Source organism: Berghia stephanieae, chromosome 2 (genome assembly GCF_034508935.2).
Source record: "Berghia stephanieae isolate SIO BIC M18660-M18661 chromosome 2, UCSD_Bste_1.3, whole genome shotgun sequence".
In the NCBI taxonomy this organism is placed as follows: Eukaryota; Metazoa; Mollusca; class Gastropoda; order Nudibranchia; family Aeolidiidae; genus Berghia; species Berghia stephanieae.
This window is the reverse complement of record NC_088361.1, coordinates 27,634,118-27,661,526: the sequence shown is the minus strand read 5'-3', so window position 1 is coordinate 27,661,526 and position 27,409 is coordinate 27,634,118. Positions and strand designations below refer to the sequence as shown.

At 31.8% G+C, this 27,409-nt stretch overlaps 1 protein-coding gene across 2 annotated transcripts in view; it reads left to right on the top strand.

Moving 5' to 3' along the window:
- The window catches only part of LOC144964611 (IQ domain-containing protein H-like), a 37,210-nt gene that overhangs the window by 8,103 nt on the left and 1,698 nt on the right, over positions 1–27,409 (top strand). The window contains exons 3-23 of one of the 2 annotated variants that reach the window (XM_078899083.1): positions 1,039–1,199; positions 1,844–1,934; positions 2,718–2,837; positions 3,609–3,686; positions 4,589–4,760; positions 5,723–5,946; positions 7,696–7,713; positions 10,918–11,051; positions 11,882–11,959; positions 12,773–12,881; positions 15,811–16,038; positions 16,650–16,800; positions 18,413–18,588; positions 19,097–19,369; positions 21,380–21,568; positions 22,007–22,127; positions 22,942–23,216; positions 24,548–24,727; positions 25,334–25,459; positions 26,311–26,372; positions 26,739–26,847. In XM_078899083.1, coding sequence (XP_078755209.1) covers positions 1,039–1,199; positions 1,844–1,934; positions 2,718–2,837; positions 3,609–3,686; positions 4,589–4,760; positions 5,723–5,946; positions 7,696–7,713; positions 10,918–11,051; positions 11,882–11,959; positions 12,773–12,881; positions 15,811–16,038; positions 16,650–16,800; positions 18,413–18,588; positions 19,097–19,369; positions 21,380–21,568; positions 22,007–22,127; positions 22,942–23,216; positions 24,548–24,727; positions 25,334–25,459; positions 26,311–26,372; positions 26,739–26,847 — 3,075 coding nt within the window. The remainder of the gene's footprint in view (positions 1–1,038; positions 1,200–1,843; positions 1,935–2,717; positions 2,838–3,608; positions 3,687–4,588; positions 4,761–5,722; positions 5,947–7,695; positions 7,714–10,917; positions 11,052–11,881; positions 11,960–12,772; positions 12,882–15,810; positions 16,039–16,649; positions 16,801–18,412; positions 18,589–19,096; positions 19,370–21,379; positions 21,569–22,006; positions 22,128–22,941; positions 23,217–24,547; positions 24,728–25,333; positions 25,460–26,310; positions 26,373–26,738; positions 26,848–27,409) is intronic. The other variant, XM_078899084.1, reaches the window with a different exon arrangement.

The following is a 27,409-nucleotide window of genomic DNA, read 5'->3' as shown; positions in this document are numbered from 1 at the left end:
TCACATTTGAGTTGAAAAGTCTCAGCTTTAGTCGAAGGGAGATATCTTTTGTTCTCCAAACTGTGTTCACAGATGTGAATGCAGCATGTGCCTTTCAAATCAGTGCTTTAACCTCTTCGTCCGTGCCTCAATCTTTGTCTATTATACTCCCAATATAGCAGTAATTATCTATAGCTTCCAGTTCCTGATCTATAAATTTTGATCTGCTTCCTTTGACGCATTCCTATTCTTAAGACCTTAGACTTTGCATGGTGAATTCTCAAATCAATGGATTCCGAGAGGCTGTTTAGAATTGTGGTTTTTACTTGCATCTGGTCCTGGGTGTGAGACAGAAGAGGATTTGATTTGTCCATCTGTGTTTCTGTAACAATTTGAGTTTTATGGAAAGGGTTTTAACCCTTCGACAACCCCCAACCTGGAAGACCAGATGACTTTAAAAGGCATTAGTCGCCTTTTACCTCACACTGGCTTATCGATGGGCTATTCTTTCATCCTCTCTGTTGAGGGACCCCAGACAACACACGGGGGATTTCCTATTTTACCAATCTTGATTTATTGCCAACATACAGCGTTAGTGCCCAAGAAAATTGAGAATAAGTTTACTGATATTAAAGAAGTTTACAGCATCAAGGTCCTGAGCATTGTGATAACCATTTGAGATGTGATCCGTTCTTATGATGATGGTGCTACAATCAGAACATATGATGACATCTTAAGAGATGTTCAGTGAGCTGCATGTCCTTTTACTTACTTTCATTTTACCTACAAAGCAAAATGTGATAAACCTCATAACTTGCATTCTGAGATTGGTTAGTAATACAAAAGAAGACAGGACAAAGCATCCATTTGGATTAACCACCTGCCTACCACTCTCATTTATTCATGTATACTTGTACAACCAGGGTTAAATATCAATCTCTATCAAATCACTTCCTTAAATTGTATTGCCAAGCACAGTTATCTTCTGCATTTTAAGTGATCTATACCTTTGTTTCGCTCTGAAAATTATGACTCATTCAACTTTTTCTTTCATCATAGAAACATACAGAGGATGTTGTTTACAAACTCAACAATCGTGTGCAGATGTTACCATTGTCAGATGGCAATGCCAGGGAAGACCAGGGATTCTCACTGGAGACGACTGTTGATTTACATGCTAACCAAGGAGAGATGAGGAGACCCGCCTATGGATTTAATAGGCAAGGCATTTATTTATATTTTTTTTGTCTTGGAGATTGATGAAGAACAGTGTGATACCTGAATAGTTCTACTTCACAGTGTCTTTTGAAATTTGTTCAAGTTCCAAAAATGGAAGGTTGATTAGAAGTGACTCCTTTGGGAATTGATGAAATATTTTGATGCTGTTTGAATTAGTAAAATCAATAAAAAATTGGCCTACATAGGGTAGAGAAAAAAGGGGAAGGGGGAGGGGAGGGGAGGGGAGTGTAGTTTGATTCCTGTGAAAACAGAATTGCCTGATTTCCTATTTATTTCTGCTTCCCGACCAGGGGGCATTTAGCGGATTACCACTATATTATGATTTATTTTTTTTTTTTAGAAAAGGACTGTTTATAATCATATTGATTAAAGAAAAGCTGATAATAACAATTTAAACAAAACTTAAATTATAGACAATTTACCTCAGCACCATTTTAAAGTGTCATTTTCAGTTCCAAGTTTGAAATCAAGTAAAATGGATGAATGCCTCACATAATCAATGTGCATTTCTTAATATAATACTTTTGATTTTCAGACTCGTAGGAAAAAAAAAACAAAGAAGAAGTATCACCCTGACTTTTGCTCGATTTCATTCGAATTTTCATAATTGACATGTTTTCCATAGGGATGTATTGAATCGACAGCCATTACCCCCAGGAGTCAAGTTGCCGGCTCGGAGGATGATGCAACTGCAAGGAATGACACCTGGCCAAAGGGTATCTTTTTAAATGTACTTTTAATTAAGATTTTGATTGCAAGTTTGTTTATTTTATGTCACCATTTTTTTCAGTTTGTTCTTTGTTCTGTTGTAGTTAAGAGTTTGCCCTATAATAAGAAAAGAAAATCCTCCTATTCATAGCAACGTACAATACTGCATCAACATTTAATCAAAATGTGAAAAAACACAGAATAAAAAGAAAGGAATATTTGTTGTATAGGAGACTTGTTACAGGTGTTTACTAAAATCAGTTAAAGTAACCAAAACAAAGCAAAACAAACAGTCTAAAAATAATAATAATAACAATAATAATAATAATAATAATAATAATAATAATAATAATAATAATAATAATAATAATAATAATAATAATAATAATAATGATAATAATAATAATAATAATAATAATAATAAAAATAATAATAATAATAATAATAATAATAATAATAATAATAATAATAATAATAATAATAATAATAATAATAAAAGTAATGGTAATATTTTATTTTTATCCTTTCTGAAGTTCTTTGTGGAGACGTGTGGGACATAAATCCTACTCGAATATCCATCTTCAAATATTTATGCAAATGTCTCTTTTTTATTTTTATTTTTCTTATTACCTTTTTGAAGATTATAAAAAATAATTTTTAGTATCCAAATTGTATTATTGGAACATTTAACATAAAACACAAAAATTGGAGCATAGGGTGTCAATTGGATAATTTAATGTAATCACTAATTTGTCATCTTTTAACATGATACATTACAATTTTCATTCTAGCACCACCAACAGTGGACACTTCGAGCCATTATGAATCCACAAAATCAACAGAACAGGCATGCCATGAAGGATAACTTTGGGATTCAGCTTCCTCTAATTAATGAAAGGAGACCACAGAGAGTATGACATTGTTTTTGTCTATCACTTAGTTCCTCTTTTGTTGTATGTTTCAATCCTGGATTTTATGCCATCATTCAGTTCTAAGTTTATAAAACAAATTCATTTTTTATGTTCAGTTTAAAGGAGAGCCAGGTCCTATTGTCTCTTTGCGGCTATGTGGTCTTGTAGTATGACACTTGCTTTCGGATTGGAAGGTCCTGGGTTCGAGTTTCGCTCAGTGCATAGTTGGGGCCTTCGATAAGTCTCTTTACTCACATTCTCCCAATGTAACCAGGTGAAAAATTAGCACTTGGCCATAAACAGGATTGTCTCTGTTGAAAAAAACTGTAATATACGCCTAACATGTCTTGTTCTACATGTCACATGTTGCTGTTGGTCAAGGACCCTTTGTATAGCACTTTGAGGACATTTAGTGGATATTGCGCTAGATAAAAGCTCAGTTTTTAGGGGGAGGGTTGTCAAGAGAAGAGAATTTTCTTGAAAGAAATGTTCAAAATAAAATAAATTGCAACTATATTGCTTGCCTTCTAACATGACCCTTGATGGGCCTTCTTGAAAAAAATAGAAATTATGGAAGTTTCATCATTTGCGTTATGAGTAAAGAGAAAAAGAATTTTCTGCAAATTCAATTTAATTCTGCTTTATTATTCTTTTTATTTTGTTTTCTTGAGATAGAGTCTAAGCAAAATGATATTCTTAATGGCATTGAAGAATAAAAAAGATTACCTTGCCTGATTATTCATATGTTCATTATTATTTCTTCCTGTACAGTATCAGTCAAAGCCCATAATTGGAACGACGGTCGACCATTTGACAGTCTTGCCCAAAGCAAACAGAGTTGATGCTTCAGTCAGTAGCTTTAAATTCGGTTTCCGTATTTTAAGATAATGTTTATTGTTACTTTCGTTTATACATTTAAGGACTAAAGATATTACAAAAGTCAATTAAGTCTCAAAAATAAAAACAACAAACAGTGTACTGTCTTTTTATTGTCGTCCTATTACAACTCACAAACTTTTTCCACTTATTTTTGTTTTTTCTCAGATACTATTATTTGACAATTAGTGCTGTCGGGTTTGGGTTGTTTTTTTTTAATCAACCTGCTGATCATAAATTTTTAAAATAACTTTTCATTCCTTTTGTACATAATGCTACTTTAGAGAATGATGCTTCTAAAAATTTGGAGCTCGGGAAAACAAACAAAGAAGATGAATTGAAGATGTCATTTTATAAAACATATTGTTAGACTTATCAATTATAGTAAAGGAAATGTTAAATTCAAACCATTTAATTTTTAGAATCTAGAATTTTGTTTTGTCTTATTATTTTTAATCACCAAACTTTTCCTAAATGCAGGTTGTGTTAAAATCTTTCAAACTTTTTCTACGGTTATCTCAAATGTAAACCCCCCCCCCCCCCCCCCCCCCCCCAAAAAAAAAAAAAAAAACAAAAAAAAACAAAACAAAAAAAACACACACACACACACAATAAAAATATACCCTCATTATTAACTGTTTTCTTGTAAATAAAATGACAAAGTCATTACTGTACTGTTCACATAACTGAATATTTTTGACTCTCTGTCACATCCATTCTCGAACATTTTATCTTTATAAAATGATGCAAAGGGCAATTCATGGAACTCTTTTGTTTAAATGTTTCTGTCAGCAATAAAGAAACAGGGAACTTCTATTTTACAGGGATAACTGAACTATAATAAATCAGTACTATCTCCTTCATTTATTTTGCAGTTGGCACCACCTCCTATTGAAGAAGATGATGCAAAGAAAGGAATTCTAAGTTTGATTGAGCGAGGCCTCATCCCACCAGCAGCTCAGCTCACTCTTGATCCGTCTCCAGTTAAACACAAAATTGTGCAGATCCACAATGCTGAGGAGAGGAATAATAGACAACCCGTTTCTGGTAATTTCCTTCATCATATTAGAGCCTTTGCTTTTTTATAACTATCCCAACCAAATGTTCCATATGAAAATGCATGACGGGTGTGTATTTCTATGGATGTGCTAAAAGTCAGTGTTGCCCTCTCCATACCTTTACTTCAAATTGTTACATGAAAAATGGACAATGAGTGAAACACAAATAGCACAGCATCACGCACAAATGAATTAAGTGCATGACAATAATTATTTTGTTCTTTTTTTTCACAAAAATAAAAAAGTACCAAATTCTAAACTGTGTATGTGTTTCTAGTGAGCTTAATGAAAGTTAAATTATCAGACTGAGGTGGTCGCAGAGTAAGAATGGCATTTACAACGAATAATGCAATTGTTACAAATTTTGTTTTAGATTTACTGTCCTTTCTTTATGAAATCAGTTCTTAAAAGTTTATTCACTGCATATTAAAAGTAATTTCACAGCAACAACAATAATTTAAAACCATGAATTCATTGACATTGTTTTTAGATTATCTGGTTTTAAATGATAGAATGAAATACAAATTGGACCTCTTTGACAACTGTTAAAATTGAAACGTCAAAATATTCATCGTCCTACACAGATATTAAACAATTTCTCACTCTCTTCAAAATATCTTCTTTGTTTTGATTTTGATTTTGGTTATTTAAAAAATGAGGAGGGAGTGGTTGGACAGTTAAGCTAAAATTTGGAATTTTATTAATCATAGTCATCCTCATTGTTAGATCTGATAATAACAATTTTTTGTCAAAAGGATGGACAATAAGTGTTTCTGTCTTATTTCACGATAGAGAAAATGAAATATACTCCGGCCAAAATAGGTTGTCAGACTCTAAGGACTCAGTGATCTTACTCGAGTCACCTATGTAAACTACCCTCGGCTCCAGTACGAAAGAGTAAATTGTTCTAAGCGGTTTGTTATAATTCGTTCTTACTTTATCCATGTGTAGAAACGACTGCAAACTGGCCTGTAATGAAACTTGATATGAATGGAAATGTTGGTGATGTCCAGTCAGCTTTAGCCCAGATGCCAGCCGTGCCTCCAAGGCCTGTTGCAACTCCAGAAACCAGGACAGTGTCAGCAAAAACAAGAGGATCTTCTTCATTATCGACCCACCATGGAAGCAAAACACCTGCTACTGTAAAAACGTTTGAAATGCCTCTTCAGCCTCTGGTAAGAACGTCAAAAATAATTTTGTGTATTATCAATACAGATATCTTTCCTTGTTTTGTAGAACAATTGAATTACATATTAAGATGTAAATGATAGTTACTAAACAATTTCAGATGATAGCTTTCTGATGAAGTTAGACTAACATTGAAATGTTCTATACTGACGTTTTAATGTGAGTGAAGGGCGTTGAGAAAAAAAGGACAAATCAACACACACAAATTATGAGTTAGAACTAGAGTTTGATAATAGTTCTTTTTTCTTTCTTTTCCTTTTCTAGCACTTCTCGACACCTCTCATTACTTATGCTGATAGATAAAAGTGCTGCCTCTGCTTACAAGAACTTTGTTGTTATTATAATTTGTCTCTTTTCTCTTAAATATTTGGTGCGGCTGAAACAAAGAAAGTTAATGGTTATTTTTGCTAGGTACAATTATGTTTAATTGCAAAACAGTGACTTTTGTTAAGCAATGTTTTTTTAAATGTCCATGATTATTAATATGGTAAAAAGCTGTTGCAGCATTAAGGCTGTTTAAATGGCGTGTGGAGACGAGACCAAAACATATTCTAATAAATTTTCAATCCACAAACTAACATTTGGACAAACACATTTAAAAAAACAATCACAGGATAAAAAGGTAATTTTAGCATGTTTCTAGTTACTTTATGAAATACAGCATGAATTATTGTACAATAGCGATGATATCTTGAGACTTTTGTCACATTTTATAGAGGTGAAAATGATAAATGTGGCATCATTATGGTGTACCAAAAGAAACAATGTTAGAGGCTTTATCTTTTTTAATCTTTGTATTTTGTCACAATTTCTCTCGGCTTCAGGTTCTAAGAGAGTTAGCTATTATGTTCAAACCTTGCTTCTTTGTTTGTAATATGTGTGGTTTGTAATTAAATAATATAGATTTGCATTTGCTTTGTTATAATTCCTAATAATTCAATAGATCTGCAGTTTTTAAATGCAAAATAAAGGCTTAACGCTTTGTTTTGAATATTCAATTTGCACAGGATACAATGTGTTATCATTTTGATTTTTTTAAAAACAAAAGCAAAACTAAAGAAACCGCTGTTATTGTCTAATCTGAATTATGGAGATAAGGGGAAACGCGAGCTACTTTCAAAGCAAATTAATAATAATAAAATTGATTTATTCTTTCTTATTCTTCTCAACAACAAAAGAACTGGTAATCTTATGATTATTGAAACATTTCTTTGTGATGCATTTTTCACATACTTTCCTATTTTTACAAGAGTTTGATTCACAATTTACCTTAAGTTTTTAGCTATTTTTCTTTTGAATTTCAGTTTTACTTGATACAGTAATTAATCATTTTGGAATAGAATTTGAAATTTCCGTTGTTTAAAAGGAAAAAAAATATTTATGAGGATTTTGATTGAACCTATAAAGTATATATCTAATTGACATATTTTAAAATCACTCAAGCCATATATTAAATCATATAACCTTTCAAAAACAGTATTTATTTTATACATAGATTTTGAAACATAGATGTAGAAAAGAAATTGAAATACCTTGAAATGATAGATGAAATTCTTTTGTCTTTTAGAAACGTAGTTATGATATTTTTTTTTTCAGTTATTTTCTATCGTTTGTCAATTTATATATACTTGATTACAAACCATGGATGGACGAAAATCTTCACAGTATACCGATCAATATTGATTATCAAATATTATTATGTTTATAATGAAATCACAAATTTGTTTATTTTGCAGCTTCCAATGCTTGTACAGGTTATTGAGTTCTCATTCTCTCCTTTCCCTTTTTCTTTTATAAATGATAGCACTTTAATATTTATTATCTCTTTTTAATTTAAATAATCGTTGATTTCCTTTCTTCAATAATTGTTCTGAGGCTTCCATCTTTTATTCCAACACCCTGTGCATTTTTGATAATCTCCATGATCTCAGATATATTGATCGCATAATATTTAAAAGAAAAAAGGGGCTTGTAATCAGTCCTTTTATATATATATATATATATATATATATATATATATATATATATATATATATATATATATATATATATATATATATATATATATATATATATATAATATATATATATATATATTCCTGCACATGTCCATTATAAATTATAATATCACCCTAATTAATAAATAGTAGATGGATCATCCACATTACTTCAACCATTTATTTGTAATTTTGCTTGCTACATATTCTTCCCATAGTTTACATTAGCCTTCCTGTTGATTTGAGCATAATGGTGTTATTGCATATGCCACTGAAACCTCATTCATATAAATCCAAACTCCCTGCATGGAGATAAAATCCCCCTCTGACAGATCCAAACTCCTTTTAGACAGACCCAAACTCCTTCATTATCAACCGCATATATTTAATTTTCTAGACAAATTGATGTGCATTCCCATTTCCCCCAACCCCCCCCCCCCCACCCACCCACCCACCCACACACACACACACACACACACACACACATACACACACACACACACACACACACACACTTAGAAAAGAAAGAGAAAAGAAAACTCAGGAGAATTCCGTTTACTATGTAAATGTAAAATCAACATTTTTACAATGGCTTAGATTTTACTTCGACACGAATTTGGCAATTGTTTCATAAACCAAGTGCAACTTTCATTCAGTTACTCGAGTCTCATAATGACTGTAGTTCAATCTCATTATTTTTATAACATTTGGAATTTGTTTATGTATTAAAAAACTGTTAGCTTTATTTTTCACCATTCATTCCCTTTGTGGTCTGTCATATGACATTTTATGCTCTTTCATTTTAATTCACTAGCCTTTTTTATAATATATAATAAATTATTATGTTTTTATATTTATTTTGTTGTTTTGTTTGTCTGTTTTTATTGGGGTTTTTGTTTGGTTGATTATTTGTTTTGGGCTTGTTTTTGTTTTGTTTTTTGTTTATTTCTTCTTTATTAACAAAAAAAGCCGCCCCTTTTTCTTTCCCATTTAAATTTTGTGAGTGTGTGTGTGTGTGTGTGTGTGTGTGTGTGTGTGCGCGCGCGCGCATTGATCATATACTGATGCATGTGTTGCAATACAAAGTGAACAGGAAAAAAGTTGTCACGGATTAGCTTTTGTAAATAATTTATGACAAATCAGTTTAAATTTTTTTTTTGCAATATAGTCGTTGAAAATGGAGGGAATTGTTTTAAGTCAACGAAAAAATATATTGGCAGAATTCTTGATGTTCACTCTGATGTTAAAAAGTTATTCTCACAATTTGCATTTTTTAAAAATTGGATATCGTTGGGCTTATTTTTACTGAAATTTGTTGACTACCATAATAGTCTTTAGACCTAAAACAAAGATTCCTGAGAAGCTTGTTTTCATTGTTGTCCTTTAGAAATTGCCCTGATATGTCAACTGGACAATGAAGATAGAGAAATTAATGACCTGCAACCTCACCAAATCATGAAAACATGTTTTCATTTTCAATTAATGCTCTCACTCAAAGAGGTCACGCTTTATATTTATCTTAAGACTATGTGTAAAATGGAAAAATAATTTGTTACTGGAGACTGATTTGGCATTAAAATCCTGACAATCATATTTGTGCTGAAATCTAGTATGTGAGATTTTTTTTTCTTTATTCTTTTAAAATATTTAATGATTATTATTTTTTCCTGATGAAAAGCTCATTGTGAAAATGCTATATTCAGACCTATGACTTATACAAATTTAATCGGTATGCAGATAAATTTGGATATCATTATGGCCATATTCGATCCCTCCCCCCCCCCTTCAAATTTGGATATATTTTTTTTAGCCAATTGACATCTCATCCATTATAAAGCATTTTAAAATGAAAATTTATTTATAATATGCTTATAAATAAGATATAATTTTTTCTTTCAAATTTTGTTGATTTTTATAAAAACGACATATATTTACACATTTTTGCTTGTTGCCTAGAGCAAATCTATATCTTTAATTTTCTAAGGAGTTGAGATTTAATATTTCAATGGCAATGTTGAAAAGACATTGATTAAATTTGTTAAATGTTACCAAATGCATGGCACAAAACATTTTAATGATTTTTTTTTATCTATCGAATTATTTTCTTGTTGGTACATCTATACTTTATTGCCTCTGTGATTTGACAAAGTTTCCAAAAAATATACTCCTGTTTCATAATGATTAAAGTTGCAGATGGACATTTTATTTGTATATATATATATATATATATATATATATATATATATATATATATATATATATATATATATATATATATATATATATGTATATATAAATTCACTCACGTATTATTAACCGAAACGATCGTTTCCATTTTCGCCTGAGTGAATTTATTTATTTTTATATGCTCTAACCTAAATTATCGAGCACTCGCGTACCTACAAGTACCCACCAACACTCATAAATATATATATATATATATATATATATATATATATATATATATATATATATATATATATATATATATATATATATATATATGCCTTCTGCCATGGCATTCTGTGAAGGGAATATATAATATAATCCATCAAACAAGATGTCTGATGTAAACAGGAATCACCCATGTTGTCCAAAGGACATGAGTATGTAATTATCAATTTCTTCAGTAAATCTTTATTCTTTGATAATAATGATAATAATAATAATAATAATAATAATAATAATAATAATAATAATAATAATAATAATAATAATAATAATAATAATAATAATAATAATAATAATAATGATAATAATAATAATAATAATAGATCTCTATTGCCCTTAAATTTGGAAATTTGTCATTTAGGTCTTAATGAAATTGAGCACTATCAGATACTGCTTTCATAAGACTCTTTGTGTTCATACAACATTGTAAAATGTTATAAGCATCAAATTAAATTAATAGAATTTTTTTTAGTTATAATATAAGTAACGTTTTTGAAATTACTACCTCAGCCTCCACCCACCACCCCTGCAAGTGGTGATTACAAACAAGTCAGTCACAAGTTTGCCATTCAAAATGGCAGAACAAGGGATAGCCAACCAGAATTCCTTGCCTTTAAACAACATTACTGTTTAACATGGGGAGGGTGAGTCATAAAGATACTTTTACATTTTTTGGTTATCTATCACTATTTTGCATTTTTTGAGTCATCGTGTATATATGTATATGTTTATATATATATATATATATATATATATATATATATATATATATATATATATATATATATATATATATATATATATATATATATATATATATATATATATATATTATGTATGTATATGTATATATATATTATATATATATATATCCATATATATATATATATATATATATATATATATATGTATGTATATGTATATATATATATAAATATATATATATCCATATATATGTATATATATATATATATATATATATATATATATATATATATATATATATAGAGAGAGAGAGAGAGAGAGAGAGAGAGAGAGAGAGAGAGAGAGAGAGAGGGGGGGGGGGGGTTAAGAATAACTAACGATTTGAGTGCGACCTAAGTCATCATATAAAGTATGTTACACAATAATAATGTGATGGAAAAGGATGCATCAAGTTGTGTGCAGGTACTCCCATAATTTAATAATTCAAAGATACAAATCAAGCATAGATTACTCACTAGAATTGTATTCTTTCGTTATCACCATTTTATATATTTGAAATAGATTAAAAAGTAAGTTGACAATTTTTAAAACAATACCTCTTAAAATGTTTCCTTTAATTACCCCATCCTCATCATTTTTCTTTTTCATTCATTCTTTTATTGATTGTTTGATGATCAGTAAGGCTATAATACATTATGTATCGATGTATGTTTGTATAACTATTTTCAATGTAAAAATTTCCTATATAATTTTTTTGTTTTTCAAATAGAATTGTAACGATGATCCGTCACCTGGAGAGAATGTTGACCTCTTATTCCATCCCAGTTGCATTTATCCATGGAGATAGGTAAATAGACATAATTTTGTTTATTTAATTCATTACTTGTATGTAAAATCTGTATTTTCTTCTTCTTTAAGAGAAGAAAGAAAAAATAAACCCAACAATACACCGGTAAAGTTAGTAAAAATGGACCATGTCTGGCGTATGAAGAGGTTGAAAACCTTTTTGGCAATGCTGATTGAAAGAAAATTCGCAGAATTCATATAACTGTGTGAACGGTTTCAGCAAACTCATTTCGCAAAAGCCTTTTAAGCAACTTATAGTAATTGGTGCAGGACAATTATTAGTGACCTTATAGTACAAGAAATATAAATAGTATTATATCTTCAGTAATATCATCAACAAAATACCAAGTTATCCATATTTACTCCACAATTTAAAAAATTAATAAAAATTCCGCCTTCCACCACTGCATCATAAGATACCGTCGCCTAGGCATTCCATGAACGAATATAGATACACCATCAAACAGGATATCTCATGTCAACAGGAATCACCCATGTTGTCCTAATGAGCAAATTGGGGGTTAGTAATCTTGCCCAAGGAAAAAAACAAAAGTTCCTGGAGCAGACCTCTAACCCGGAACCTTCTGTATTACAGTGCAATGCCTTAACCACTCGGCCACGTCACCCCTTACTTCACAATGCACTTATAAAAATGTAACATGGCAATGCGTTTTTCTATTGTACCTCTGCTCTGGCTGTTTATTTTTTTTTAGATTGTAATGAAGGAGAAGAATTTGACCAAATTACTAAGGGTAGAAATAAAGATAGTCAATGCAGATAATAGAATTTGTACTTAATTTTTTTTTTCTTTCAGGCTCGCTGATTTGTCCATGGAGTTTGAACTTGAGAAAGCTCCAGGAGTTGCTGAGTTGTTGAGTGTTATAATTAATCGTGAAGATGTGGAAGCTCTCATTAATAAACCTGTAAGTATAAATAGAATAACAGGAATAGTTCAGAAATGTAGAAAAAGAAGGCTTTGAGATTTTTTTTAAATTTTGAGCAATGTAAATATAACAGTAACAGTATAAATATTCTTCACAAATTCCCTCTCCTATCCTATGGACTGTGTTTCGTATTCAGAATCAAATCAGCGTAAGGAGCAGCAGTTGTAGATACTCAAAGTGCCCATTTACGTCATGGCCTTTATTTTGTTTTGTCTAAAATATCAGATATGAGTTGCATTTTAAGTGAGAAACATTTTTTAAAGAAGCTTTTTTTTTCATTCTTTTAAGCCTAGAGCCTTTACTTCATGTCAAAAGGACTTCAAATTTTGCATAGAAATATATTTCATTGTATACTTTGATCCTTTTATATTTTGAATAACAAATCGAGGACGAAAATAACTTTACATACATTGTTTTTTTGTGTTTTTTTTTTCGTGGAAACGGCAAAAATCTGCTGACATTTTAAATCACCTGCATTTGTTTTGTATAGGTAAATCAGTTGGAAATTTGTATTTCAAAGCTTAATATCCACACATGTATTCCATCTATGAAGAATATGAATCATTTAAAGAATGACAATTATTTTGTCTTAAAATACCAATTGGATTTTTTAAGAAAACCTTATCAAATATTTTATGGTTTAACTCATTGTACCAATTCGTAGCTTTCCTTATAAACATCTTGCAATAGTTTTTAAAAATAATAATAATCTTTATTGTCCATAAAATCGTAATTAGTGTGTAGTAAACATTGCTCAAACAATTTCATCTATGATGAGAAAAAATATTCACATACACAGATTCAAACACACGCACACACACACACACACACACACCCACACACACACACACACACACACACACACACATACATACATACACACATATGATCTTGATTTATTGGCTGGAAAAACAGTAAAATCAGATGAACACTATTATATTTACTTGGGTATTTTAATAAACAAAGACAAATTCTGTAACACTATTGATGATGATATTGAGGGGGAAGATGACAAAGATGATGGTGATGATAACAGCAGAGATGACGATGATGATGACTATGATGTCACCTCAAAAATTAAAGAGAATAATGTAATAATGAAAATAAGAGGATCACAATGTAATCCCTCTTTCTGCCAAGTATGCCATTAAAACAAAAGTGGTACCCATATCTAAAGCACAGTTTATTGCTAAATGTTTTGTTGGCACTATTCTATAACAATAATAAATGACATTTGTTGAGCGCTTTCCATGAACCATCTCAAAGCGCTTTACAGATATTAAATTATGTTATGAACATAGTCAAAATTAAACGTGGAAACAAAATACACATTGCTAAAGTAATACAATACAAAAATGGCACAAAATGAATTGTGAAAAATGGGTTTTTAAAGCAGATTTAAATATTGAGATATTCTCGATTTTTATAATGGGTTGCGGTAGGGTATTCCAGAGTTTTGGGCCATAATATTGAAAAGTGTGATCACCAAATGATTTTAACTTGCTTTTTGGTACAGATAACAGAGTGGTGTCGCGTCATGACTGAAGACTTCTGGTTTATTAGTGAAAGTGATCCAAGATTTTTCTACAGAGAAGACCTACAAATTATCTCTGTCGTTTATCTGGAATTTAGTGATGTATTTATGTCTTGATTGTTTTTAGTTGTTGACTGAAGAAAGGTTTTGAGCCAGAAACATTCCGTGTTTGGTATTTAGTTCTTTTTTTTTTTGAAGCTGTTATATTCATTTTTGTTTATTGGTTTATTAGTTCAGAAAGATAAATAGGGGCTAAATTGTTAAGGCATTTGAAGACTAATAAAGCAATTTTGCAATATATTCTATAGCGGACAGGATATCAGTGTAAATTTTCCAACAGTGGAGTGTTATGGTCGAATTTTCTTTATTGATATATTATGCGGACTTCTGAATTTTGGACCCGTTACAATTTACCAGTTAAATTCAGTGAGAGACCTGATGAAAGGGAGTTAATTGCAATAATCAAGTTTTGATAATACCAAAAATAACATTGATTTTTGGTGACAGTTTCAGTTAAAAACTTTCCGACAAGGAAAATTTATTTGATTTCAAAACTCAGACTTGCAGACATTATTTACATGGAATGACATGGATAGATGACCCCCCAGATTCCTAGCCTGCTTAGACAAATGCACTTCACTTTTATTGAAAATAATACTTCTAATCTCTAATTGCTTTGTTTGGATGTTTTTGTCAATAAAAATACTTTCAGTTTTAGATTTTAAAACTCTGAATTACGTCATTAATATCAAAAAAAGACAAAGACTTATGAATATTATATAAATTGACCATCAGCTATTTTTCTGTGTCGTTTATATTTTGATGTGTGTGCAAAATTTAAACTTTTAGTTCTTTGAGAATTGGCCTTCATACAATTTGGCTTTTTTTTTTGGGCAACATGATACATCTAAGAAAACATAGGTAAAGTGTCCTTTGGAAGGGACCACTCTTACAAAGTAGCCCTAAGGTCATTACCCTTTGGTAGTCATTTAGTGAGTACGCGTTTTACAAATCACCATAGAAATAATGTTGTAAATCATGCTGTCTAGGACACAGACCAGACTCATGGTACGTAAAACAACCAGGACTACTGTGACTGTGAAGCTCATGTCAATACAAGTTAATTTAAACATTTGGTAATGTTGCTAGCAAGTCTCCAAATATGTACAAATTTTTTTTCCACAGTATTTCTTTCATAGCTTTTAAGCTATTCTGTGTAGTGAAGCAAGGGCATTTTATTCGTGATGTTCAAGAGCTTTATATTATTTTAGTGAAATAGGTAGGAAATGCATGTAATGTTTTATAATAAAGGCTTATATATTATATGATCACAGTCTGCTAATCTCAAATGTTTTCATCTCTCCAATAAATCAGGGCAGAAGGTTCATGGGCGTCAATGGCAATGAAATGGCAGCCACCCAGATTCAGTCATCCTGGAGACGATACAGAGAACGTTCTCAATACCTAGAGTACAGAAGACTGAAATGGGCCGCTGGAGTCATTGCTATATCATGGATTATGCATATTAAAATGGCTAAGATGAGGAATCAGCTCAAAACTACACGCCTTGATCAACTTGCTGCTTTCAAGAGACGAGCAAAGGTAATCTAAGGGACACTAAAGTCAATGACATTATATTGATTCTATTGTGTAATTAGTAATACTAATATTATTGAGTGTGCTACACGAATCAAAGCATATATATTTTTTTTATACCAGTGGGTAGTGAGACAAAACTAAATTGTTTCTAATGAAAGGTTATGCATACAAGTTTTCAGTGTGCTGATGATGAGTATTTTACATCTTTTTTTTATTTTAGTAGTGGTAAAGCATGTAGAATATTGGGTGCAATAAATGTGTTAAATCAATTCGAAATGGTATACTGATAATTAATTCTTTTTTATTATCGGTCTTATTTTCTGTTTGAGCTCCAAGAGGATTAGTAAAGATAGCATTTAAGTATTAACATAACTCACAAAGCTTGGATTTAAAGTAAAGTGAGAATGGTATGTTTTAGATTTAAGATTCGGCTTTAAATTTGTATTTATACGAAACATTTTTATGCCACAATCTTTCTATTTAAATGTGTACCGCATTTTGAATATTCCTCAAGAGAGACAGCCAGCCGTTTGTTGAAAAGAAGGGCAATTAAAAATATCTATTAAGTCAAAACATCTTAATGATCTATTTCCATCTACTTCCTCCCCCTCTAGAAATTTTCCACATCCTGGGATCGCATCAAAAACTCAAAGCGTGTTATCATACATGTGCCATCCCTTGGCTACAGTCAATCAGTGCGAGACTCGCTCAATGGTTTTGGCATCAGGCAAAACACACAGATGGCCAGACTTTGTGACATTAGAGGTAAAATAGCTACTCATTTTCCATATTTTTGAAGGGATTGGATTGAAGCCTCAATCCATGAATAATATTTAATTCAATAAACAATAACTTGTAGAATATATCTGAATGTTTTGTTGTTTTCTTTGGTGGAGGGGGGGGGGGGGGAGTTGTATGTTTTTTAAAATTTGTTTTTCTTTTTTTTTGGGGGGGGGGGGTGAGGGGGGGGGGGTTGCCTTTTGTTTTGAAGTATTCAGTAAACAGTAATCTTGCTTTCGTTGTGTTAAAACCTTTTTGGTCACATTAAAGTTACATTTTTGTCCCCCCTTTCCATTATACCAATGGCAATTAATCTTGATATTCTTGAAAATCGTCAAGGGAAGGACATTATGCAACAGATCCTTAAAATAAAAATTAATAGATTCCCGTGTCTGTACAGATAATTAATGTCATTAAAATCAAACCAATTAAGACTGCACTATTGAAATGCAGTTCTTTGTCATACTTTTCTTTAAAGTACATTTTACATTTATTTGATTTTTGAAAAAAAAACAACATGTTGAGTATGAAAATGTCCTTTGTATGCTTTGGACTAGATTCCCAACCTCTGACTAATGTGTTTGATCACCAACAGGTACTGACTTGAAGTAAGAGATGATAATGAGACATAGATTACACTCACTGTGTTGTTAAGACATTATTTTTGTGCGGCTATGTGGTCTAGTGGTATGACACTCGTTTTCGGATTGGAAGGTCCTGGTTTTGAGCCTCGCTCGGTGCATAGTTGAGTCCTTGGAAATGGCTCTTTACTCACATTCTCTCACTTTACTCAGATGTAAAATAGGTACCTGGTCATTAACAGCGTTGTCTTTGTCCGAAAAAATTGTAAAATTGCCTGACAGGCATCATGTCCCGTCCCGTCCCTTTTACCATCTGGGAGAAGGTTTTGTCAGATTAAATGTAGAACTAACAAGTATAAATCAACGTTCGTTCCATCAGCAATAAAAATTTTGAATATTTCATATGGTACAGAAAAACCAAGGATTGATTCGTTGACTGATTAACTGATTAATTTATTTAATGTAAGATTAACTGACCAATTGATAATGATGATAATTTTTGGTGTCGAATTGCCACAATCGTAACAAATTGAAAACGAAATGAATATGTTTATGTTGTGTATATCGCACGTGTGAAAGAAAGAGAGGAAGAGAGAGAGAGAGAGAGAGAGAGAGAGAGAGAGAGAGAGAGAGAGAGAGAGAGAGAGAGAGAGAGAGAGAGAGAAGAGAGAAAATAAGTAGGAGTGAAATATCTGTTCAATCTTACAGTTATCGTTTAACATTATAACAAGTGTAACTAAATGGCAAATTGCCATATTTATGGACAATAAAGATCTATTGTTATTATTATTATTATTATTATTATTATTATTATTATTACATGTTAAGCATTGCTGTCGTCCAGGGATCCCTTGTAAAGTGCTTTTTTTTAGTGGATATTGCTCTATTTAAAAGTTCAAAAAAGACATTTTTCTTCTTTACAATAAACTGTATTTGTTGTTGTTATGCTGTTAAAAATAACATAAATGTCAGAAATTATTGTACTTTTTATACATTCATTACCTCTCTCTCCTCAGACCCAAATGTAGATGTGATATTCATTTCTGCTGTGCCTTTAAGTGATGAGACTCTACAGTATTACTCCAAATTGCTTGGCCTTAATTCTGCTGTGGAAAACGGCAACCCCGAAGATCAATGCGATATGTCAGAACGTTACAAAATCATCGTGCCTGAAGCAATCAAAAGCTTCCCTGTAAGTTACTTTTTAAAATTACCTATTTACGAAAATTTAATGAAAATTTATTAATATCACATATAAAAGGAAGGGAGATAAGTTTTAATTAAAATAATAAGCTCTTTTTTATTATTTATTTTTTCGTAAATGATATGAAAGCACTGAAAATTACTTTAAAGGTGGGTGCTTCTTTTTCTTCTTCTTCTTCTTCTTCGTAGTAGTAGTAGTAGTAGTAGTAGTAGTAGTAGTAGTAGTAGTAGTAGTAGTAGTAGTAGTAGTAGTAGTAGTAGTAGTAGTAGTGGTAGAAGTAGTAGTTGTTGTAGTACTATCATCATCATTGCAATTATTAATATTGTTATTTTTATTATCATTATTATTATTACATCATAAATGTGCTGACTAGACTAGGAAACAAAAAAAAAAAAACAACTCAATGTGACACAAATTTACCAATTTTTTAACACGTTTAAGGAGATAATATAACGTCTACATTTATCATTAACTGCATTTCTATTTTATATCTTAGACCCATCACATGTGCCTGTCCACCATCTTGAAATACAGCCCCAGAACATTGAGAAGAGTAAAAAATCTGATTAAGGGACGTAATGCCTACATGGTGACAGGGATGCCTCACAAGGACGATTTGGCTGTCGCTGACATTTTAGATGTACCAATCCTTGGACCAGAGCCAGATGTAGCTCATCTGTATTCCACCAAATCTGGGTGTAAGCGAATATTTGCCAGTGCCAATATTGAAACACCTCCTAGCGAATATGATGTATACAGCCTTGGTCAGGTGAGGCATTATGTCATGAGAGTATTTTTCTGTTGAAATTTAATGCAGAGCAAATAAGTAGTTATAATTAGAAGCAATGGTACAACATTTTCAAATTAAGCAAGAAAAAAACTTGAGGATCAAAAAAGTAATAAATGCAATAATGATAATGTCATAGATGGTGTCATCAAGCTATTATGAGGTCGGAAGTTCGAAAAAAATAAATGAATATAACAGCTTCAACATGGGACATAAAATATATAATTCATGGACTAAAGAATATAATTCAATTATTACCCATAACATATTTTAGATCTCAAGTGGATGAAAAAAAAGAAACATTTATTTTTACTCAAATGTTCAGAAGGATCAACAAAAACTTCCAAGTTATGATGAAATATTCACAAAAGTCATGAAAACATTAACATTCAACTTTTACAATTTCTAAAATTAGTACAGTGCAACACACGTTGTCAAACACTCATTCGACAAATTCACGAGTTCAACGAACAAGGACAGAATTCCCAATTTATGTCCTTCATTGTCTTAGTAAATTTTTCAAGGCATCCACGAACCGTTTCATGGTTTTGACAAACTAAACTGAGACTTAGTTGCCAACACACTGGCCATTAATAGAGAGAGAGAGAGAGAGAGAGAGAGAGAGAGAGAGAGAGAGAGAGAGAGAGAGAGAGAGAGAGAGAGAGAGAGAGAGAGAGAGAGAGAACAGAGCAAGTTGCATTTTGCCTTAGCCTTCTGAATTTATACACTGAAACTGAACTAAAATAAATAATCAAGTCATAAAACAAATATAACGAGAGCTTAACCAATGGAATCATTTATTTCATTGATCACCACTAACAACAACTCACTTTTCATTTCTTTTAAAACTTGTGATCACCGTCTTGTAATGTGACATACATTTTTGGTCAATCTCATGCATAGCCATCTTAAGTACTTGCCTGACCCGAGACAATCAGACCCACAATGTGTGAGTATTTATTACAATACAGCATATTGACACATTAATGAAGGAATTGCATTGCAACATGTGGCAAGCATTGGATATCCATGGACTCAGCCTATAGTTTTACAAAGGGTACATGTGTTTAGACAAAAATGCCTTCCCCCCTCCATTCTTACCACTTTCCCCCACTTCCCACCATGTTATCCAGTGTGCCGCGTTGTATAGCGTGGTGGTGGTGTGTTTTGTTTTTCTAAGTGAGTAACTCAGGAGTGAATGATATTCACTATTTTGCCCACAAAAAGGTATGAATCTACGAGACCAGGATACGCAAACATTGAGATCATATTAAAGAAGGAATGAAATTGACGTCATTCAGCTCTTTTTTTTTATTTTAACCAGCCAGTTTAATTAGTAGTTTCTCACTATATTGAGAATATATATAATCAGACTATAAATGTTTAAGGTTACACATAGTTTTGTGTGTAGGTGCGTTTTATCTGACTGATGGATGTTATGAGTATTTAACTAAGCGCATAGCATCAATACTTGTACAGTGGGCTACATCACAATTTCTGTCTCTTGTCTTACAGCCGTGTTCATGTATTCATCAAAACACAGATTTGACGAACTTTTCTGGCTGTCCCCATGTAGTTTGTTGAATGCATGTTGCACTGTGTGCAATTTACTATTTATGCGTGAAAATAAAATCAACTTAGAATTGGTTTTTGGTCAAGATTTCAGCACAAGACTTAAAACTTATTCTGACGACTGTTGACATGTAGACATTCGCTTGAAATTTTTTTCAGATTCTGTTTTTTAAATATATGTACATCTTCATATTCAAGGGGCAAATGGGATATTTTCTTCCACTTGGAGAAAATTTTTAGAATGATTATAGACAAGGCAGCATATGACATATCAATCACAGAGGAATCAAGGGGTTCTTTCTTTTAAATATCACAATCAGTGAGCCTTATTTGATAATATTATCTTTTTAAATTATATTTTTCTTATGTCAGATCAAGAAACAAATTCAAAATTTAACCTCTTTCAAACTTTTAAAACAGCTTCATGAGTGTTTGGCCCAGCTGGTAACAGAAAATTTAGGAGTACAGAGATGGCTTTTTAAGTTGGACGATGAGGTTGATGGTCGAGGTATTGCCTACTGCGAGGTGCCAAAATTCTTACGATGCTACAAATGGGCTTTGAAAGAGGAGAAAAGATATGGAGAGAAATGGTCAAAAAAATGGGCACAGGTGAGTATTTTTACTTGCTAATTTACATGATATGCAGCATAATGTTCGATACTTGCTAGTTAAAGGAACAAGTGTTTGATTGTGATGAAGTTGCATTAAAATATCTGTGGCGTATTCAATAAATAAACATACATGTAACTGATTTATTTTTACCTTGCCAAGATATGTATTATTTCTTTTAAGAGAAAAATCATTAGGACACCTAAAAAAAAGAGTTCAGATCTAAAAGAAGTATAATTGATAAACATTGCAGTTTAGCTAATATTATGTGACAATAAGTAACGACAAGCTTGAATTTTAAAGAAAAATTAAATCGTATTGATTTAAACAAGATTCCACGTGTTAAGTGTTTGAAAATATGGAAACTTCTTTTTTCGTCTATGATCTTTTCTCAATATAGAATTCATGTTATATTTTGTATGTTTATTACAATCTCAGGAAGCAGCCTATATTAAGATCCACGCAGAAATCCCTGACATTCTACACAACTATGCACAACCAATCAACACAAAGCTTTATCCTACGTGGGAAAAATTCTTGAGGGCATTTTTGTCACAAGGTATTATATAAGATATTTTACATTTAACGGTTTTTGTCTGATGAATGGGTCTACTCAATTCATCAATTCATTCACTAAGAATAAAGACAAAAATATTCTTACATTATGAGGGAGTTGGACCTAAGCTGGACAGTAAAAGCAATGTACAAAAATAAATATAACAAAAACTAAAGTCAATAACAAAAAAAGTAAAATGTTCATACATCACTTTTAATAATGACAGGCAGCAGAAGAGTATTAGACATGTTTTGTTGGCAAATACAAAGTTGAAATGTATTTCTCTTATTTGCCGACAAGATGTGCCTTCTGCCATCGGTCCATATTTAAAGTGATGTATCAAAATTTTTACTGATTTTGTTATTGGATGAAGGATTTTGAGACTGTAACGTTCCCCTGTTTGTTTGTTGGTTTTTTGTTGTTGTTGTTGTTGTTGTTATTTGAAGCCGTTATAACCAATTTTGTAGATTACTTTTATCAGTACTATGAGGGAAAAATTGTGATTATGATTTGCTTTCTTTGAACTCCGAAATTTTAAATCTGTCCTTAATTATATACACTTCATTGAAGATAATAATAATCGTCCCAAAAATTAAAAATTTCTTGATGAAGAAAAGATTTAATATCATTCTTCAATTTTTGTTTTCAAAATTAATTACATGTTATGATATTTAGATACTGAACTTGTATTCTCTCCATCTCTTAGACGGGAGAAATATAGTTTTCAAGATGCAGAGAAAATGATTGCTGTTGGTCTGAAATGTAATATTCCCCTTTCACTCCTCACAATATTTTCTCTTTTTTAAACATTTTACAGGAGGCATCATAGAAGCCTGTCCCCCATCTGAAAACATCACAACGTTATCTGCCAATGTTCTGGTGGAGCCCTCAGGGTTTGTCAACATCCTGTCGTGTGGTGATCAGATACATGCTGAGAGTCCATTTTCATGTTGGGGCGTGTCTGTGCCTCAGTCTTCTGTCGAGCCAGACGACCTCAACTCTGTATGCCAAAAGATTGCAGACGCTTGCAAATCCCGAGGCATTATGGGTTACATGAGAGTGGATTTTGTTACCTTCATCGATCCCAAAACAGTAAGTTTTAGATATTGGTTTATTTACTTTTTCGCTGTTTCTTTATCCCTTTTTTTCTTGGGGGGGAGGGGGGGGGGGGGGGGGGGGTTGGTGTGATTTTAAAATTTTATTTTGTATTTGTGTTGATTTTTGTTGATTTTCTAATTTTGTTGGAAGGGGACTAGTAGAGGGAGGTATTGATTGTTCATTTATCAATTTCATGATTTTTTTAAAAGCGCCTGAACGTTAAATACCAAGCTCTTTTCTGTCTGTCGTGTATATTAAAATAGTTACAAAACAAACTACAATGATAAAAATCAAAGTTAGAACAAAACTTACATTGCATATTATATAAGACACAAGTGAATACAATTTCCATATCATCATGTTAGGGGCAGAAATATTTCTGTTCAATGCCAAAGAGAAAGATGGAAAAGAACTAGAAATGATTTTTTAAAAAAACAAAACACAGTGCCTTGATTGGAAGTCTAATTCTTACTCTTAAAAGAGACATCTTGCTTTGCTGTTCAAATGTTACACATAAACATTAAGACTATTCTTCTCCTTTTTATTCGTCATACCAGTGAAATATTTTTGTTTTGTTATACGACTTCTTGTTTTTCCATATAATTCAAAGAGCTGATTGATTCTCCCATTGCTTTAGTTTTACTTAATTAAACGTAATATTTTGGGGTTCTAATAGCTCTATTGGGAGGTCTTTCAACTTACTGCATCAAAGGTTTTACTGACCCAACCGTCAACTCAGCAATGGTTGGGTAGTGGGTAGTATTAGAACTGAAAGAAAATATCTTGCTGTCCAAAACGTAGAAAGGAATTGTAAAAAAACAAGTAGTCCTTCAGACCCAAATGGCCCATTGATGCAGCAATTATCAAATTCATTGTTCAGCTTGAGATATTGAGGCCCGTCATCAACATTTTGTGTCACCATTCCAGCCCAAGGTGCAATCTTTCCTTTCCATGTCCCAGGGAAGGGGACTCAGTGATGATAAACATCTGCAGTATACATGAATGAGACTGCCCCCACCCCCTTCCAACCCCTTGATATTTCCCCGTATTTTTAGCTAGCCACTCTGCTTAAAATAAAATATGTCAAAACACAAATAGGTAACCAGGGCCATCGAATTTCATTTTAATCGGTTTCTACTGTATAATGTAATGGGTTTGCTTTAAATCCCAATAGGACAATTTGATATCATATTTGCAAATATTTATTGCAAGTTTTAAAAATGTTTTCTAAGCGTCTGTTATTCTCTTATGGGAATTAACTGGATCATGATTTTTAAAAGTCACATCCACTTAATTTTGTTCTGATCTTGTCTTCCCTCACATAGATGGACCAAAGATTGTGGGCCTTAGATCTGTGTCTTCACTACAGTGACCACCTGGCCATGTTCAAACTGATGGAATACGTCACTCATGGATCCTTCCAGCAAGATATGCATGTGTTTGAGGTGGAACTTAACAATGCTGACGAGAGACCGAGGAGAAGGCGGTTGGTAGGGGAGGAAGAGGTAAGGAGATTGTTTTTAATCTCAATTTACTTTTGTTAATTTCGTATTTTCTCTGATATAGGAATGTGTGGAACAATACCTAAATGATTATAGAATTTTAGACATGATAAATGTCTGCAGCAATTAAGCATAGAGCAAGAATATTATTGTCATAATTTTAACAGTAATTGATGAGATTTAGATTTTTAAAATACCAGCAACTTTGAACTTATGAGTTCTCAGATCACATAAAATTGATTTTTTTGTCTGAAGCAGTCACACTACCTTTAGTAACTGGTGTTGTGTGACTAACTTTGGGTTTTTTTTGCATATAGTTCATTCTTTAGTCAATTCTGATTTATCCTAATACCCCAATACTAGTTGACAAAATATATTTTTCAAAAACTGAAAATGAAATTTAGTTTTTAACAGGACTGTACAAACCACTGCCCTACAATTAGGAGAGATATGTGCAATGCTTACGTGTTTTTGTTTTTGTTTTTATTTTTTTTAGAATTGATTTCAGTGAATGGATAGAATTTGAGTTTGAGTTAAAAATAGCCACCATCCGGAATTTTTCTTTTGTTGTTTGATTTAGATTTTCATAGATTTATTGTTTATTTGCAGAGATTGCCCAACAACCATCGTTATGCTGTGATGAGTACTCGTCTGCTTCATACAAATCTGGCAGTTGTACATTACAGTGTCTTCTTCCAAATGTGTAGAGCTCATGGCATTGGCTACGACATCAAGGTATGTGTATTCATAATACTTGAATTCTAACTTTAAAAAATCAATTGACAGCAACTCAATCTTTTCATAACCTTTTTAGAAGAATACTAGCGGAAGACAGCAATCTGATTTCTCCCAAAATGTTACAACCCTTTCACTTTTATAACATAAAGACCAAAATAAAATATTTACCAACAGACAATCCTCCTATTCAAGTGATATGGCATCAAGGTTGGTTATTCAAAATTCTATTTTTGAAATGACATCTTTCTTTCCTTCACCAATTCTCTCAATATAGAAGACACCCTCCCCCCCCCCCCCCCCCCCCCCCCCCCCATTTAAAATTAATAAATAGACAAAAATTTGATTTTAAAACAGATAGAATTATTTCAGCTTTAAACAGAAGAGGATGATGTTTTTTACATATATAATTTATACGTCTGAATTCGCTTATTTTGTGTAAAAAATACCCAAAAAAATAACTAAAAGTAATGAAATGTAAGCTTCAATTTATTGAACATAGACAGATAATGTGGACGTTTTGGGTTTCCCCTTTATCAACAAAACATGTTGAATGAAACACAAAGGACGAATGAGAGATGTGACAATAGGGTAGTTAAGGTGAATAAACGAGCACATTATTCACCTTAACTACACCTTTCTCACAACCCTCATTCGTCCTTAAAATTTAATTCATGTTTTGTTGATAAAGGGTAAACCCGAAACATCCACAATGTCTGTCTTCGTTCATTAAATTGAAGCTTACATTTCATTACTTATTGTTATTTTTTCCTTTCAGCTTCAAGCAGCAACATTTTCATTTAAATACAAGAAACTCAATTAACAAATTAACCTTTTTCAATTTGATACAGGACAAAACAGGATCTGCATTTACCCTTGTCGACAGTTTCAATAGAGAACGTCTTGGAATGATGTAAGAAAAATTGATTTTATCTTAGGCAGTAGGGGAATGAGCATAATATTAAACATTGGTATTCAAAATGTCAATAAGTTTACATTGAATTTAAATATGTTGTCAAATTTACATTTTTGGAAGTTAGGGAGTATTTGTCAACAAAGGTTTTCTATGTTGGGTATTGGCCAATATATTTTCTTTTTTTTTTTTTTTTTTTGGTGTGCTTATCCACCAATATATTTTGGGTTTTTTTCTCATCTCGAAGCACATTCTAATAACAAATTTAAAACACTTGTCATTAAATAATTGTTAATTGTTACCCACATGTTAAATTGAAATGTATTATTATTATTATTATTATTATTATTATTATTTTGCTTTTAGTACGGTTGGAGATAACCTACAAGGAGCTCTTGCAACATTTGCCAGAAATTTGTCTGTGATTCACCAAGAAATATCTGCCCCTAACATGCAAGGAATAACCAATTTCAAGGTAGTGCCATAGTTCTCATAGTATTAATAGAAGGATTGTAGTTGTAGATTTCCAAAATGAGCAGTTTTATCGCCATTTCTTTTGTTTTGTTGTTGTTGCTCTTTTGTTTGTTTTGACAGATTATTTTTACCCAACAATAAGAGAGCAACTGAAATTTCTTTAGATTTGTTGACAAAAGTAAATATGAGATGATGAGGAATTGAGAGAGATTTCATTTTCCTCATAGTTCTCCAAGGACAATAAACAGAGGGCCAGGAATAAAGGGAAAGATCCCTTCATTTGGACTAGCATGGTAGGTTGCTGAGTTGGACAGCAGCCCTGAATCCAGCAATGTGCATTTAAGTTCTCACACTGACTAAGTGGTAACCTGATTTTGAGAGGTAACGGATGTGCACAAGCTTTTGACCAATAACGTGATAGTTATGGGATAGTGATATCAGCATCAAACGCTGCTGCTACTGGTGCTGAGTATATTATATATTGACTGTATTTGATCTGAATGTCATTAAAACCTATTTTAGGAGCACATAAAAGTTGTCTTATGTCTCATGCATTGACATAG